Consider the following 17,027-nt stretch of genomic DNA (forward strand, 5'->3'; position numbering starts at 1 on the left):
GGCTTCGGGAGAGACCCTGTCTGCTGAGCAGGAATGAGAGTCGGGGTGCCCTGACCTCTCCAGAGGGACGGGTCCTGCTGCCGCTCCTGGCCCCACAGGGGAGCCTCTGGGCCTTCTCGCAGGGCCTCCCTCGTCAGGGGTGGCTTCTGCAGTGGGGCCCCTGCAGGGAAGGGGTTGGCCTCAGGGATACAGCTCCTCAGACCACTCGATGCCCAGTTGCTCAGTCCTGGGGTAGAGTTCACTCCTGCTTGTGACCTGTGAGCTGGCGGGTCCCTCTGCTGGTTCTGCTCAGTTGCTGGCTTACACCCTGCACCCAGTGCTGCTGTGCACTGACGTTCTGAGTTCTTTAGCTTTAAGAAGCAGTCAGCATAGTTACCGCCGTATGCAGTAGTATATGTTGGAATGGTTTTATTGGTTTCTATTATCATTGGAGTTGTAAAAAAATTTCAGACTAAAGTTCCTGAGCCTTTCCTTGATTTTTGTATCACCGATGAAGAATACCTGGCAGTTAAGGAAGTTTCTGAATGAACCTGTATATGATTGTTTTTAACTTTTTAACTTAATCATACATGACACCCCTCTCTTCTCTGTATGATTTATGTGACTCTCTTGCCCACATCATGTCACTGGGCCATGGTGATGGACAGAGTCAGTGTCATTGCTACTTGCTCTGTTCCATCCCAGGCCAGCCAGTGGGAGGGGCAGGGGGATGGGGCGGTTGACTCTGAGACCCTGGCATTCTGTAGGTGTGGAAAGTAGCCTTGAGATCTGGCTTTTGGGCTCTGTGAGTTGGAGAAAGGGGTGAGACTTAAGCGGTTTGGAATGGATTTTTCCCAGGCTCCTTGTTGTTAGAGCAGACAGGAGATTTCCTGAATGTCAAAGAAGCCACAGGTTAAACCTGCAGGCAGGGTTATTATAAAAGAAGGGACCGAGTGCCTCGTGGTGCATTTCCCTAGCCTGCCTCTTGTGAGATTTCAACGTACTCTCTCTGTGAAGGTGATGTTTCTGGGGGAGATAAATCCAAGAAAGCGGTGAAGCGGAAGAAGATTTCTGAGGAGAGCGGGGAGACGGCGAAGCGGCGGTCTGCCCGCGTCCGAAACACCAAGTGCAAAAAAGAAGAGAAGGTGGACTTCCAGGAGCTGCTGGTGAAGTTCTTGCCGTCCAGGTACGGTGCACTTTTTCTGTTTTAGCAAAGGAAGCACACAAACCTCCTGCCTCTGTCACGTCTCTGGTTCCGTGGCCGCCCTCCCCTCCAGGCATGTCCTCCATCTTCTTGTAACATCTGTACAAACGGCCAACGCTTGGGTCTTCCTGGATTGGGGTCTTGGGTTTTCTTGCCTCTCCTGCCTCTGGATGTTCTGAAGGCAGGAGCCATGAGTTTTGCGTCTTTTGGAGCTGGAGGTGACCCGCTCACTCCCCCGGGCCTTCCCTTGTTGCCAGGAGGCCTGGGGCTGCTGCTCCTCAGGTGCAGACGTGGGGACGGCCCGTGGAAGGGGCCCCCTGCGCTCAGGGAGGGCGCCTGCTTGGCTTCTCCAGGCTCGGCAGGGTTCCCTCGAACTCTGAGAAGGTGGACGGTGGGCTCAGGAGTCATCCCTTGCTTTCACTGGTTCGCGGTGTTCCTCAGAGGAGCCTCCCGGGAGGAGATGGGCCAGACTGCGTGGAGCTGGGGGGGCTGCGCCTCAGTGCTCCTTCCCTAGGTCTTCGCCAGCCCTTGGTCCTTGCCCTGTCACCTCCCTCAGATGCTCCGGGACCTTGATGCCTGAGCCTTCCTGGGGTTTATGGTGCCAGTGCCAGACTTCTTAATGCCCTCACTGAGGGCAGAGAGCAGTCAGTCTCTGCTGGTCGGGCATCTCTCTGCCTTCTAACGTTTGGTGGGCACGTCTTGTCAGCTGGGGCTTCCTCTCTTACCCCCTGTGTCTTTGTGAGTTGACTCCATTTTATTCCTTCCCAGTTACTGGAGTGGAGCTTGGGAGGTAACCACGTGTGTTACGTGAGCATGTGTCCCAGGAGTCCTCAGCTAGCATTTTGGCTCGTGACAGTAGGTTTCAATGGTGATGCATCCAAGCGGAGGAGGAGGAGGAGCCAGGAGCTTTAGGTGGATTGTAAATCTGTTTTGCCACAAGGTTCCTGATTTTCCTAATTTGCTGCCTTTCTGTTTTTGTGTGGTGAGAGGGAAATGCTCAGAAGTGCAGCTGTTCTCAGTGAGTGGAGGACGCGGGCTCTCTGATCAGTTCCTCCCTAGCCGCCCCTCCAAGAGCAGGTCTCCCTTCCGAGGGCTGCGAAGAGGAGGTGCCAAGGGGCCCGAGGACCATTTCCCCATCTCCCCTCCGCTCGTTGCCCCGCCCAGGGCCTTGCTCCCAAGCCCCCTTCGTGTGGAATAGTGTCTACCTTCTTTTTTATTCTTTATTTCAACTGCTGGTTTCCTGTGTGGTTTTCACGTCAGCTTCCTCGAATCGTCAGGCAGGGGCACACGGTGGCTTGCTGGACGTGGTCCCTGGGGCAGGGGCGTGCAGTTGTACACCAGGACGTCAGGAGGCGCCTGCCTGTCCATCCTCGGCGAGGTGGCGGGCTCGGCTAAAGTGGAGTCCCTGGGGGGGTCTGAGGTGTGGTGCCTGCTGGGAGAGGCCTCCCTAGGCTCAGAGAGCTATGAGGAGCTGTGGAGGGGCCGCCACCCACCCACTTTCTCCTCGTCCCCCAGGTCCCCCTCGGGCCTTGGCACCTGGAGGCCTGGCCGACTGTGCTGCCCAAGTGGAGCCTTTCGGCCTCTGTCTCTAGCTCTCCGTGGGGGTTCTTTCTCTCCCTTTCTCTCTCTCGCTAGAAGGTCAGCTTCCTGTGGGCGGGGCTACCACAACCCCAGCTGTATATTCTGGTGATCACCTGCTGATGGGATGGGTGAGGGAGTGGGACGCAGGCCAGACCCGCCACAAAGGCCCAGGAGAGGCGGGGCGCCGCTCACCTGGGGCAGCCTCAGGTCCGGTTCAGCTCTCCTCTCTCTCAGGGGAAGGTGTTGGAACATGCGCCGTGGCCTTTGCGAGTTCGGTGTGTTCCGTGCAGGTTAAGAAAGCTGGACCCCGAGGAGGAAGACGACCCCTTTAGTAACTACGAAGTCCCGTCAGAAGCCAAACTGGAGAACTTCCCAAGCGTTGGGCCCCACAGGCTGTCCTTCGACTCAGCCACGTTCATGGAATCTGGTAGGACCCGGGCACCGTGGGCAGTGCTGTGAGGACTCCTTCCTCCCATTCTCCTGGAACTCGCTCAGGCCGCGTGCTGCGGGGACGGGTCTGGGTGGTTTTTCAGGGGTGGTCCAGGGGCTGCCTGGCTCTGTCCTGCCTGAGGTCTGTGGTCAGCTGGAGGAAGGGGGTACGCTGGAGTGTCCTGGCTCACACTCCACCGTGCTCCCTAGGGGTGCGGGCTTTGCCAGTCGAATGGGTGCATCGCGGCTCTTGGGTACAGCCGGGCGCTGTGCTGCTGTGCAAGGCCACACCCAGGGGTCAGCCCTCTCGTGCCCGCCTGGGCCTTGGAGGTTCAGACAGGTGTGCCCACAGCCGTGAGGCCCGCCCTCAGCGCCCTCCTGGGGCACATGGGCTCTTCCCGCTGGCGCCCGCTCTCATCTCCCGAACAAAACGGGGCCCCTGGCACGGAGGGTCCTCTGTTGAAGTCGGGTCACTTCCCCCGCTCCGGGCAGAGAAGCAAGACGTGCACGCCTTCCTGCTGGGGAACCTGAGCAACGGGGGCATCCTGGAGCTCATGATGCGCTACCTGAAGAGCATGGGCCACAGGTTCCTGCTGCGCTGGCCGCCGGGCCTGGCAGAGGTCGTGCTCAGCATCTACCACAGCTGGCGGAGGCACAGCGCCAGCCTGCCCAACCCGCTGCTCAGGGACTGCGGCAACGGGCACATCCAGGTTGGCTGGCTGGGCGGCGGGCAGGCGGGGGCCAGGCATAGGCAGGGGACCTGGGCTGCAACTGCAGGTGGAGGTGTGGGGTTGAGACGGGGGGCGGGTCACGGGGGAGGGAGGTTCACGAGCGGGAGGAGAGCAGTGGAGAGGCTGGAAGGTGGAGGCTTGCTATGTTCTAGGCGCCAGGGACCTGTCGCTACCTGTTTTTTCAACAGGTGAGGAGACACAAGTGCAGAAGTGGAGGAGGGCTGCCGAAGGGGTGTTGGTGGCTGCCAGCCGTGGGGGCCGAGCCTACGCACTGCCTTCTGCAGCCCAGGCCCTTGCACTCAGTGCCTCCCAGGGCCAAGGGAGCCAGGGTGCTTTGGCCCCTTCTCCCGTGAGAGGAGGAAGGCCGCTTCTGAGGGGGCAGCACTGGGAGCTTTCAGGGCCCCCTGGGTGGTATTTCTTGCTGGGGGCGCAGAGGTGGAGGAGCTCCAGGTTCACAGGTCTTCAGGGCCGTGTGAGTCAGGGGCCCCTGGCGGTGCAGCCTCCACTGGGACACCACAGGGACTGCCTTCTGGCAGCATCTGCCCAGGCCCGCTCCCCCAGGCCCATCTGCCCAGACTCTCCCGGGTCCTCCCGAGTCTGTTCCAGTGTAGATCCACGTGCCTCTCCTTATGTCCCAGCAGGGTGGAGTGGCGGGAGGGGCCAAGGCTTTGGTCCCTAGACAGACCAGCTTGGTTATTTCCCAGCTGTGCCCGTTGGCCAGGCTGGCGCCTCCTTACTGCTGAGTCTCAGCTTCCTGGTCCACCCAGGGAATGACGCGCCCACCCTGGGGGCTGTCAGGGTTGAGTGCCTGGCGCTTGGCAGGTGGCAGGGCTGCCTCTTCCATAGGACAGTCCCCGAGGACCGAAGGCGGGTCTCCCGGGTCCTCCCGAGTCTGTTCCAGTGTAGATCCATGTGCCTCTCCTTATGTCCCAGCAGGAAGCCAGTGATTACCACTTATGAAATAGAAAGTAGGTAGAGGGAAACTTGATGTTCTCGTCAGAGTAAATTTTAGTTTAGGTTCGTTCCATCCCCCGCCCTTGACCTATGTGACCCTGTTCCTGACCATCCGCGCCCGTCCTGCAGGACATGATGCTGATGTCCCTCTCCTGCATGGAGCTGCAGCTGGACCAGTGGCTGCTGACCAAGGGCCGGAGCTCTGCAGGTAGGCGACCTTCCGTGTTCTGTGTGGGGCGACTTTCTGGACCCTCGGCAGCCGGGAGGGGACAGGAGTGGGGGGCTGAGTCACACCTACAGGGAGCGCATTTCCTGGGTCGGCTTGTCAGGCCAGGAAAGACCCGGGGTCTCTGAGAAGCAGCTGAGCCCCAAGGGAGCCACCTGCCTGCTTCTGTTACTCAGGATGAGGGACGTGACATTTCCGTTTTCTCAGGTTATCACCTGATACTTTACGTGTCCCCAGTCATTGTCCCAGGTGATGTGGATCGTTCTGACTTACACCACCACCTGGTGAGCAAAGATACGCTCCAGATCAGTCTGCCGGATGAGGGCCTCTAGCTGCAGGGTCTCCGTATCCCCATCCAGCCCATCTGGCTCTCTGCCGCTCGGGGGCTGTGAGGCTCCAAGGACTCAGGGCTGGGGGCAACCTCAGGGAGCAGAAGGGTGTCTGGGTCCCGCACATGAGGTTGACTCCTTCCGACCTGATGGTTTTCAGTGTCTCCTCGGAACTGCCCTGCGGGTGTGGTGAGCGGCAGGTTCGGGCCCGACTTCCCGGGAGCCCACTTCCTGGGGGACCTCCTGCAGCTGTCGTTCGCCTCGTCCCAGCGGGACCTGTTTGAGGATGGCTGGCTGGAGTTTGTGGTCCGCGTGTACTGGTTGAAGGCGCGGTTCCTGGCGCTGCAGGTTGGTCTGTGGTCGGCTGCTTGGGGAGGATGCGCTGGCACCCAGTGGGAGGGGAGAGAGCTGGCCGCGTGGTGGAGGGTGTGTGTGCGCACGTGTGGCACCTGCCTGGGCACTGGGCTCTGCATGAGGAGGTGGGACGTGGTGGGGAACATGCAGCATCTCAGAAATCCCGACGCCCACCATCAGCACAGCTGTAGCGCCACGAGGGGCCTCATGGGCCCCCATAGACCCAGCGAGGTTGCTTTGGAGCCTTGACCCTTTCCTTATGTTTCCCGAGAGAGCCTGAGCGTGTGTGCAAATGGGTGCAGAGTTTTTTGGGAGGGAATCACTGCCCATCTGTGTGAATGGAGCTTGTCTGGAGGGCCCGGGAGGGCTGGCTGTCCCCCAGCCCCTTGCACACTGTGGCACCCAGTGCCCCACAGTCGGTTCTGGAGCTGGGACAGGCCTGGGTCTAGTCGCGGCTCTGCCAGCTTCGCTCAAGATTTGGAGTAGATACTCAGCCTTGCTCTGGTGTCCCGGTGTCCTCTCCCCCACCACGAGGGTCATGATGCTCCCCTTGGAGCTGTAGTGTGAATCATTCGTTCATGCGTTCATTCAGCAGGTACTTACTGAGCCCCACCCGCTCTGTAGAGGGGATGGTAGTAGTTGGCTAAAACCGCCCTCATGGTGCCCCCAGTCTGGTGGGCTCAGGGGGCAGGCACCTGGTGCAGCACAGCGAGTGCCCCTCCTCTGCCCAGGGAGACATGGAGCAGGCCCTGGAGAACTATGACATCTGCACGGAGATGCTGCAGAGCTCCGCTGCCGCCCGGGCTGTGGCGGGAGCCGAGCAAAGAGACGTCGTGATCCGCCTGCCCAACCTCCACAATGACTCGGTTGTCTCCCTGGAGGAGGTGAGTGGGAGCTTTTTAATGGTGTTTTCTTGGTCAAAGGCCTGACCTGTCCATGCAGACTAGGAGAGCGGCCCACATGCTGAGCAGGGCAGGGTGGGACCCGGGAGAGGCAGCTCTGAGGCACAGGGTGCCATGGACTCGCAGGCACACCGCCTGATGGAGCGCTCCTCTGGGGGCCGGTGGCTGGGAGCCGGGGTGGAGGTGTCTGCCCACAGGGTGGAGAATGGCTCTTGCTCAGCTCTCTGGCCTGCGTGTGGCAGCAGCCCCAGAGGAACAAGAGGAAAACCCCTGCAGAAGCAGACCAATGTTGCTCTGGCCCTGGGGTGGGTCAGCGGTGTGTGGTTCTAATCCTGTCCTCACTGTGCAGCCTCTGACCGCAGGCCCACAGTTCCACATCTGTGACACATTCACATTGGCTGAAAGCCTTCAGACTCTTGCAGGGTGGTTTCAGGGCCAGGCCTAGTGCAGTGCCCCTGCTGCCCGTGTCCTGCAGGCCTCCTGTGAGGAGAGGGTTCCGGGGGTTGGTGGTGTGTGTGCCAGCCTCTGGCCTGGGCTCCCTAGGTCTCTGCAGCCCCATGCTCCACGGTTCTAGGAGTCTGGTTTGCTGAACTGTGGCCATGAGGCTGTCTTAACTATTTTCACAGACACTTTCTGGAACCCTTCTGCTTCTGTGGTAGTTTTGTCTTTTGGTATATTTGTTCTTCAAAGACTTGAATGCCTTGCCCTTAATAGAAATACTATTTATAAAGTGTTTTATAAGGTATTTACTTGCTGTAAATACTTCTTGGCTGGGTCTGTTAAATGCAAAACTCTGGGGGGCTTCCCTGGGGGCGCAGTGGTTAAGAATCCGCCTGCCAATGCAGGGGACACGGGTTCAATCCCTGGTCCGGGAAGATCCCACATGCTGTGGAGCAGCTAAGCCCATGCGCCACAACTACTGAGCCTGCACTCTAGAGTCCGTGAGCCACAACTACTGAGCCTGTGCGCTGCAACTACTGAAGCCCACGCACCTAGAGCCCGTGCTCCACAACAAGAGAAGCCTCTGCAATGAGAAGACCGCTCACCGCAACGAAGAGTGGGCCCCGCTTGCCGCAACCAGAGAAAAGCCCGCACGCAGCAGCGAAGACCCAACGCAGCCAAAAATAAAAAATAAATAAAATAAAATAAATTAATTTTTTTAAAAAATGCAAAACTCTGGCTGCATTCAGGGAGCCCGTGAGGGCTTGGTCGTCAGGCAGTGATTCTGGGCCTTTTCCAGATTGACAAGAACCTGAGGTCGCTGGAACGGTGCCAGTCACTGGAGGAGACTCAGCGGCTGTACGAGGCTGGCGACCACCGGGCCGTCGTGCGCCTGCTCCGCCCCACCTTGTGCCCCAGTGGGTTTGACCGGGCCAAACACCTGGAGTTCATGACGTCTGTGCCTGAGAGGCCGGCCCAGCTGCTGCTGCTGCAGGTGTGTGCTGTCCCGGCCCCTCTCCTGCTTGTGCCTTCTGCTTGGCCGGAGTTTCTTCTCCGGGGGCTTGGAGGCAGCCCTGGAGAAAGTAGAGAGAAGTGGAGTAAAATCCGCCCCCTCGGGCACCGGGAAGACGTGGTGAGAATATACGGCGGGGAATTGGAACCTAGGGTTCTGCTGGGCTCAAGGTGAGCCTGCGCCAGGCTCTGAACTTCCACATGGCAGAGGGGGAAGGGAGACTAGTCAGGGCTTAGCCATCCATCCACCTGATGGTTCATCTGCCTGTCGTTCATTGCTTTTTAAATTAACTATTGAGTTCATATAAAATTGATAAAATATCTATACAATGTAAAGAATTAAGAGAAGGTAAATAGTCCCGTAGGATTAAGTAGTTGAAGGAAAGGAACACGAGTGTGGTGTGTGAGGCCCATGTGCCCTGTCGGCTCCTTCCACGCCCCTGTCCTCAGTACGTGAACCTCCGCTGAGAGCTGGCCTGGCACCAAGCCTCTGCTGGGCTGCGTGGTCACTCAGCCTCCCCGCACCTCAACGTCTTGTCTCCGGAGCGGGGATGGTTATTGTACCTCAGAGGCCTGCTGTGGAGTTTCATGAGCTGGCATGTGTGGGCGTCACGCCTGGCATGTGGCAAGCCCCAGATGGGTGCTGGCAGTGGCCGCTGCCGCCATCCTCGGGACGCGTGGAGATGGATGTGGAAGACGATACACAGGATGTGCTCATGGTGTGGGGTGGGCTTTGATTTATTATCTCACTGGGTCCTTCCTCTTCAGTCTAGGAAGAGAGCCCAGTCTTCTCCCGGGCTTCTTAAAAATTTTTATTTTTTTAACCTTTTTAAAAATTTTTTTGGCCACACCATACAGCATGTGGGATCTTAGTTCCCTGACCAGGGATCGAACCTGCATCCCCTGCAGTGGAAGTGCAAAGTCTTAACCACTGGACCGCCAGGGAAGTCCCCTCCCGGGCTTTTTGAACTGACTTTCTTGAACTGGGAAATGGTTAAGAGGTGTGACTGGGAACAAGCGGAGGTGAAAGGGGAAGAATGGGGAGAGGAGGGCAGGGGACGAGCTGTGATGACCTCAGCGCCAGTGGCTGTGAGGTGGACAGCTGAGTGTGCCAGGGACAGGCCAGCTCAGTGGCTCAGGTGGTCTTGCTCTGTGGTCTGGAGCTCCTGGGCAAAGTGGGCGGGGGGCCCCAGGGGAGGGGGCTGCTGCTGGGGAGGCACCGCACGGTGCTGAGGCCCGAGATGAGGCCTGGGCCGAGTGCTGGGGAATCTGCTGGGTTTTGCCCCTTTTCCTCTTGAGAGCGTGTGTTTTCTTATTGATTTGGAATGCTTTTTATATATTAGAGATATTAATCTTTTTCTCATCGAATGTTTTTTCCCAGTTTGTTGTCTGCTTTTAAATTGCAGCTTGTGCTTTCTTTGACGTACATAAGTTTGGAAGTTTTAGGTCATTAAATCTCTTGATGTTTTCAAACAGTGGTGAATTTGTTCATTATGCTTAGAAAGCCTTTTCAAGGCTAGAACAACATTCATCCAGTTGTTGCACACACAGGATGGAGCTCCCACAGTGTACCTGACACTGGGCAGCGGGGAGGCCCCCTGACGGAACCTACTCTCCACAAGGGAGGCTGCAGGGGGTGTGTCAACAGACAGACAGAGGCCTGTGCGCCTTGCTTCTTCCTGCAGTGTTAGGTGTTGGGTTCATGCTTGCGTGTAACCCGCTTCACCTCGCTTTTGTAGGGTGGGGGTCTGACTTGGAATTCTCTCTGGGATATGCAGGAGGCTCGGTCTCCCTGTGTAGATGAGCTGCCTGCCACATTCTTCAATGTAAGTGTACAGTCTCCTCATGGTTGCGTTGATTCTTAGTCCTGATACTTTGGGTTGCTATTTGAGCAGGACGTTTTTGCTGGTCTTTATGTCTTCTAACTACGTTTATGGTTTATAGGAACCCTGTTGATTTTTGCGTGTTTATTTTAAATCTGGCCACTTCACTGCATTCCCTTTATTTCTGATGGTTTCTGTTTTGGGTGGATGGTCTGTTGCCACAGTCAGTGGTGATCTGCTCTCCTCATTTGTTGGCAGTTATTCTTCTGCTTTTTAGCTCTTTTCAGCCTCAAGCACTGGGGGTCATGTCACATTAGAGTGATGGGTCCTTGTCTTGTCCCTGACTTTCTGTCAACCAGTCCCTTGCGTGTTCTGATCAGGTGGGGTTGGCTCCGGCCTGCGGCCTCCACCTCTGCCCCTGTGGGCTCTGTCACACCTCAGCAGCTCCTGCTCGGTGCTGGCTTTCCCTAAAGAAACACAGACCCCGTTTTCCTGGCAATTAAGGCTCTTAAGTTGGGGGTGGTTTTGATCTGCGTTCAGGTGTGTTTCTGCCTGTCTGTCACCTCAGAGGGTGGTCGAGGTGGGCGGGCCTGCTCTGCATGCCCTGGGCCCCTGTGGGGCCAGGCGTGGCGAGCGTGGCCGTAGCTCTCACAGCGACTTCATGCCCCCTCCTCCCTCATTCAGGACTCCTTGCTCCGGCTGGAGGACCACCGGCAGTGCTTCGAGTGCTCTGACGTGGCTCTGAATGAGGCGGTCCAGCAGATGGTTAATGCCACTGAGGCTGCCGCCAAGGAGGAGTGGGTGGCCACGGTAACCCAGCTGCTGCTGGGCATCGAGCAGGCGCTCTCAGCAGACAGCAGCGGCAGCATCCTGAGGGACTCATCCTCCGCCGCTGGCCTCACCCGGCTCACCAACAACCTCATCCAGGTAACCCGGCTCCTTCCCGCCCGCCCGCAGCCCGGTTGGCCCTGAGGACGTACCCTGGGGGGAGCTGACCCTGCAGTGACGCCCCATCGCCCCAGGTCATCGACTGCAGCATGGCCGTGCAGGAGGAGCCCAAGGAGCCCCACGTGTCCTCGGTGCTGCCCTGGATCATCTTGCACCGCATCATCCGGCAGGAAGAGGACAGCTTCCGCTCCCTGTGCCACCAGCAGCAGCTCCAGAGCCCGGCAGACGAAGGTGTGGGGATGCGGTCCGGTGGGGGCGGCCCTCAGCCCGGTGTCCCTGCCTCTCATCTCTGCCTCAGGGCCCTGCGGCCCTGTCCAGGCACCGTGAGTGGGCTTGGGCTTGGGCAGCGGATGTTTCGTGGCACTTGGATGGAGGCAGAGGCTCCCCACCATGCGGTGGGGGGGTGGGGGCGTGGCCTGTGCAGTGTTTCACGTCGGGTGCAGGTGGAGAGCACCGTGAGGAGTGGGCCTGCTCTGGGAGCCTCGTGCCGCCAGCTCCTCCAGTCCCTGCACAGCCCGTGGGCCCTCGGGTGTGGGCCCGGGCAGCTGGAGGGCAGCACGGGGCAAGCAGGCGCAGGTTCCACTTCTTGGCCATGTGACCATGGACCAGTCAGGCGACCCCCAGCCTCTGTTCCCCCGTCCACTCTGGGGATAGTGGCACCATCTCAGGGTTGTTGGAGGACCTATGGGGCAGTAAAGCCATTGTTGCCACGGCAGGTCAGTGCTGGCATGAGGGGTGCTGGTGCCGAGTGCAGAGGCCGCAGGGGTGAGCCAGGGCCCTGTGTGGAGATGGCACTTGAACCGGGTCAGCACAGTGGTAGGAAATGTGGTCGGTGCAAGAAATTACATCAAAACAACAGCTAAATGACATTTAAGCAAAGAGTGTAGCTCTACCAAATGGACTTTATTCCTTTGGTTTTCTCGCATTTTCAGTCTAAATTTGGCTGATACACGTATACTTTTTATATAGCTGTGATTACAATACACGTATTTATGTGTATATTCAACCAGCTTAAAAATGAATTTATTGGGAGGGGTTTTCCTCAGTCATTTGACGGATCAGCAAAGCGCACAGGAAGGAAAGTCAGCTGTGTGGCCACAAGCACGGAGTCCACACCCGCTTGCCTTCCTTCCACTTGCTCTCTTGCTCCAAGTGCTTCACTCCGCAGGTGTCTGTCAGCTGCTCTCTGCTTGTCAGGCCTCCGTGGGTGAGAACCTCTGGCCTGGGAAGGTTCACGGTGGGGGCGACAGACGGGACCACTAGCAGCACCCACAGTGCCACGCCTGAGGCCTGACGGGGGACCGGGAAGTGATGGGGCAGCTGGGCAGGGACCCGGAAGGGCTGGGCATGTGGCTGGACTTGGCAAGGAGCCAGACCGAGAAAAGCTTTCGCCCCCGTGTATAAGCTATGTGGCTGTGTTCCGTTGTCTTCACGATGCTAGGAGAGGTGCCCTGCTTTGCCCAACTCTCAGGGCAGCGGTGTTTCTCTTACTGGTCATTCTTTAGTCAATACCTCATGCACGTCTTTTTGCTTCTGCTGAATTGATTTTTTTTGGATAAATTTTTAAAACGGTTATCTTTAGAGCGCTTGACAAATAGTGCCTCTGTGTTTTACAAAAAAGCTTCAGTGGTGAAAAAAAATTAAGGTTTACACCTATAAATGTAGGTGTAAAAAGACTTCTGGATTAAAGTCTCTTCTTAATTAATTATGCAAGCACAATATAGGTTTTTCTTGGTTTGCTTTTTTGTTTTTTTAGTAACAGGATTTCTTTTGTTTTATTTTAAATATCTGTTTATTTATTTATTTATTTATTTGGTTGCACCTGGTCTCAGTTGTGGCAGGCGGGCTCCTTAGTTGTGGCATGCGAACTCTTAGTTGCGAGATGCATGTGGGATCTAGTTCCCTGACTAGGGATCGAACCCAGGCCCCCTGCATTGGGAGCGTGGAGTCTTATCCACTGTGCCACCAGGGAAGTCCCCACAATATAGTTTTTTAAAAAACTACCAGTAAGCAAGTAAGGGAAGGAGGACAGTGCAAGGCCATAAACTTCAAAATGGTGGGCTAGGGAAACAAAGATCCTGGTGTACTGGCCGCCGGTGTGGCCCGTCCCCTCCTCCACCCCCAGGAGGAGGACTGAGGGGACAGGGTGAGTGGACAGAGTCCTCTGTCCTGTAGAAAGTGGGCTGGCGGGGCTGCCCCTTGTATTGCCCTGGGCCTTGGCAGAGGCAGGAAGGGCTGCTGGGTCCTGCCCCTCCTGGTGGCAGACTACATGGAGGGCACTCTGGCTGGCAGTAAGGGGCCGGCGTGGGGCAATGTTGCATGCTGAGTTCCCTGGAGCAGATGCTGGGATGGTATATTAGGAATTTCTACTCGTGAAAGGAAGAGGGAAGCAGCGGGGAGAACAGGGTGCATCCTGACGTCGTCTCGGCCCCCGGCGGGGGCTCTGTAGCATGTCGGGCAGAGGAAGCCAGGCCTTTGCCCTCTCATCTCACTTCAGTCACTGGACGTGGCTCCCGCGGCTGTAGCCAAGCCGAAGGAACTGCTGGCTGGGGCCGTGTGCTGGCCGCACTGCTCTCCCTGGGCAGCCATTTAGGAGATCTCGGAAGAGAGGACAAAACCACGGTCCCCCAGTGCGGACTGATGCAGCCCTGGTCGAGCAAGCTCCCTTCTTTTCCCTCAGCAGACACAGGCAGCGGAAGGTGATTGAGAGCAACACCTGCTGTGAGCTCACAGCTTTGAGGAAGGGCAGGCTGGTCTTCTTTGTGGGAGATGCCCCAGAAAATTCCTTCATGGTGATTGCAGCGCTGCCATGGTCTGAGGAGCCGCCCTGGCTGACCATGAGCAGGGTGGAGAGAGGTGACATGGCGGGCGTGCTGACAGGTCGTGACCCACCCCTACCCCACAGCCCGCATCGAGTACAGGAAGGGAAGAAGGAACACACCATTCGAGAGACAGGTGGACTAGGCCTGGAAGAAAGCATACAGCAAGGAGCAGAGGCAGAGGCTTGTGGGTGATTGGCCCAAGAAAATCATTTGTTAAAATTTCTAAGACGATAAGCAGAATGAAATGAAATGGAAAACTGCAGAACTAAGGGAAAACGCTGCAAACCACATCTCACCATTATAAACTAATAAACTAAAACAGCGAGGAGCAGAGTGAATATGACTGAAACTGCGGGAGACGGATTAAGAGCTAACAGCACTGGAGAGAAGGTGGTAGATGTGGAAGACAGAGGTGGTCCAGTGTGAGGGTGAATGGGGCCCCTGATGGCAGCAAGGAATCTGATGTCACATACAGGAAGGGTTCTCTGAATTGTAATAAACACTGAATCTGCAGGTTCAAAGTATATACCAAGAAAAGTTGATATGCAACAGTCTACATCAAGATGCATCCTGGTGAAGGATCTATTTTAGGGGTAAAGACTTATCAGGTTTCTAAACTGAAAAATCAATTTATCTTAATGGGACAAAGAACAGGGCTCATTTCAGATTTCTCCCTGGCAGTGTTCAGTGCAGTTGGGGTCATGTCCATATGTCTGCAGGGTTCTCAGGGCAGGAAAGTGTGGGCCCAGGCATGTAGCCAGTCGTTTGTAATTACAGTGGATTCCGGCTCCTTGAGTGCTTCTTAGAAGCATGGCTGGAGGATGAAGTCAGTAAACCAACATGAATCAGGATGGAAAAGCCACGGGAAAGAGCTTGCGATGAGCACCAGATCCACTTAGAATCGGAGTCGAAATAGAGCAGCCGGGCTGATTATGGCTGCAGAACAGAATGTACGTGTTATAACCCTACTGCACTAGAAGCAGTATGCACGACCAGATTAGGAGCTGGGGGAGAGGAGTAAAAAGCTACCACAGAGCCATCACTGACCTGGTGTAACAGTCATTTGATGCTGTTGAAAATGGAAATGAAAGGACTTCCCCGGTGGTGCATTGGTTAAGAATCTGCCTGCCAATGCAGGGGACACTGGTTCGATCCCAGTCCGGGAAGATCCCACGTGCCGTGGAGCACCTAAGCCTATGCGCCACAACTACTGAGCCTGTGCTCTAGAGCCCGTGAGCCACAACTACTGAGCCCAGAGCCCGTGCTCTGCAACAAGAGAAGCCACCTCAATGAGAATCCCGCACACCACAATGAAGAGTAGCCCCCGCTCGCCGCAACTAGAGAAAGCCCGCGCGTAGCAACAAAGACCCAACACAGCCAAAAATAAATAAAATTAAATACTTTTTTAAAAAAGTACAAAACAAATTTCATGAAAGAATCTTGATTCTGTTTTCTCTAGTACTTTCTATCCTAATGTGTTCTGTCCTAATCCTCTTTAAAAACGTTAGTTATAAGACCATGATGGGTTATGGCTCAGAGTTTCAAACACACCAAGGTATCTTTAAGGAACTAGTCATAGTTCTAGTGATGAACAAACATTTAACTGAGATTTGGTAGTTCTTTTTCCTTCTGTAGTAGTTAAACAGACCTAAATATAAGAATTTTTAAGTTAAGCAATGGTATGTGTAGTATGGGTTCCATTGTCATAAATGACTTGTCTCTCTCTTTCAAAATGTCTCATACACGCATAGAAAGATGCTTCCAGTGATGTTCACCAAATGTCACCCTGGTTATCGGGGGCGGGGGGGTGGGGTGGGGTGGGCAGTGCTGCTGTTTGGTGATGGACCATTCCTTCCGTATACGGTCCTGTGTGATCTGAATTGTTTTTTGATAAGCATGTACTGCTTTAGTAAACCCAGTCACATCATTACTGATTTTAAAAGACAAAAAGATGAAAAAGGAAAGAGGGGGAACTCTGCGGCCCCTTGGTATAGACAGAGGAGGAGGGCCCACTGCTCCCAGCCGTGCTGGCACTGACCCTGTGTGTCGCCTGGTCTTTCCCCAGTGACAGCCGATCTGCCCATGCTCCCTTCCTCCCTCATGCTGCTCAACACGGCCCATGAGTACCTGGGCCGGAGGGCCTGGTGTTGCAACTCCGATGGGGCCCTGCTGCGATTCTACGTAAGTGCTGCTGGGGCGCGCCTGCCCTTCTCTGGCCATTGTCACCCCGGGTCTAGAGTGCGTGCGTGCCCGTGCTTTCTTGCTTTCTTTCTCTCTCTCTCTTCCCCTCTCTCTCCCTGCTTCTCTCTTGGAGTAAAATTTAAACTATTGACTCTTTTTTTAAGTGATTTTAGGTTCATTTAGATTTTTTCTTCCATGGTCAATTCTGTTTTTGGAATACTGTCCATGTAAGCATAAAGTTGTTCACGGTATTTGCTGATAATTTTAAAAGTCTCTGGAGTACCTCTAGTTATGCCCCCTTTTTCATTGCTAAAATCATTTATTTATGCTTCCTTTCCCTTTTTTGAAAAACCAGTCTTTTATGAGGTTTATCGAAATTAGTTTTTTCAAACTACCAGTTACTGGTTTATTGACCTATTTTTTCTTTGCTTTCTAGTTCACTAATTGACACTTTATTTTTTACTTTCTTTGGATTTGCTTCATGTTTTTTCTAACTTATTGAAGTAAATGCTTATTTTAGTGATCACCTTCTAATACATGTGTTGGAGATTATAAGTTTTCCCCAAGTACATTTTTAACTGCATGCCATAAGTTTTGATATTTGCGATCTTTATTTTTATTTTTAAAAAATTTTTTTTCTATGATAAGGTCTTTTTTTTTAATTTTTGAATTTAATTTAATTTATTTTTTTATACAGCAGGTTCTTATTAGTCATCAATTTTATACACATCAGTGTGAACATGTCAGTCCCAATCGCCCAATTCATCACACCACCACCACCATCCCCCCGCCGCTTTCCCCCCTTGGTGTCCATACGTTTGTTCTCTACATCTTTGTCTCAGTTTCTGCCCTGCAAACCGGTTCATCTGTACCATTTTTCTAGGTTCCACATATATGCGTTAATATACGATATTTGTTTTTCTCTTTCTGACTTACTTCACTCTGTATGACAGTCTCTAGATCCATCCACGTCTCAACAAATGACCCAATTTCGTTCCTTTTTATGGCTGAGATATTTGCTATCTTTATGTAACTGATTTCTAATTTTATCGAATTACGTTTGGAGGATGTGGTCTGTATTATACCTAGTCCTTGGTATTTGTCGAGACTTG

The 17,027-nt window shown here is 54.8% G+C and overlaps 1 protein-coding gene across 7 annotated transcripts in view; it reads left to right on the forward strand.

Moving 5' to 3' along the window:
• Positions 1 to 17,027, forward strand: part of CABIN1 (calcineurin binding protein 1) — a 102,925-nt gene that overhangs the window by 19,885 nt on the left and 66,013 nt on the right. For 5 of the 7 annotated variants that reach the window (XR_014234276.1, XM_082354652.1, XM_082354651.1 and 2 more), the window contains 11 exons: positions 997 to 1,165; positions 3,055 to 3,191; positions 3,686 to 3,903; positions 5,008 to 5,086; positions 5,594 to 5,781; positions 6,519 to 6,671; positions 7,930 to 8,124; positions 9,881 to 9,967; positions 10,649 to 10,891; positions 10,987 to 11,143; positions 15,800 to 15,915. Coding sequence is in view for 6 of the 7 variants with exons in the window: in XM_082354652.1 (XP_082210778.1) it covers positions 997 to 1,165; positions 3,055 to 3,191; positions 3,686 to 3,903; positions 5,008 to 5,086; positions 5,594 to 5,781; positions 6,519 to 6,671; positions 7,930 to 8,124; positions 9,881 to 9,967; positions 10,649 to 10,891; positions 10,987 to 11,143; positions 15,800 to 15,915 (1,742 nt within the window). In the remaining variant the exon portion in view is untranslated. The remainder of the gene's footprint in view (positions 1 to 996; positions 1,166 to 3,054; positions 3,192 to 3,685; positions 3,904 to 5,007; positions 5,087 to 5,593; positions 5,782 to 6,518; positions 6,672 to 7,929; positions 8,125 to 9,880; positions 9,968 to 10,648; positions 10,892 to 10,986; positions 11,144 to 15,799; positions 15,916 to 17,027) is intronic. The other 2 variants (XM_082354653.1, XM_082354656.1) reach the window with 2 other exon arrangements.

This window comes from Balaenoptera borealis (genome assembly GCF_965194805.1).
Source record: "Balaenoptera borealis genome assembly, chromosome: 14".
In the NCBI taxonomy this organism is placed as follows: Eukaryota; Metazoa; Chordata; class Mammalia; order Artiodactyla; family Balaenopteridae; genus Balaenoptera; species Balaenoptera borealis.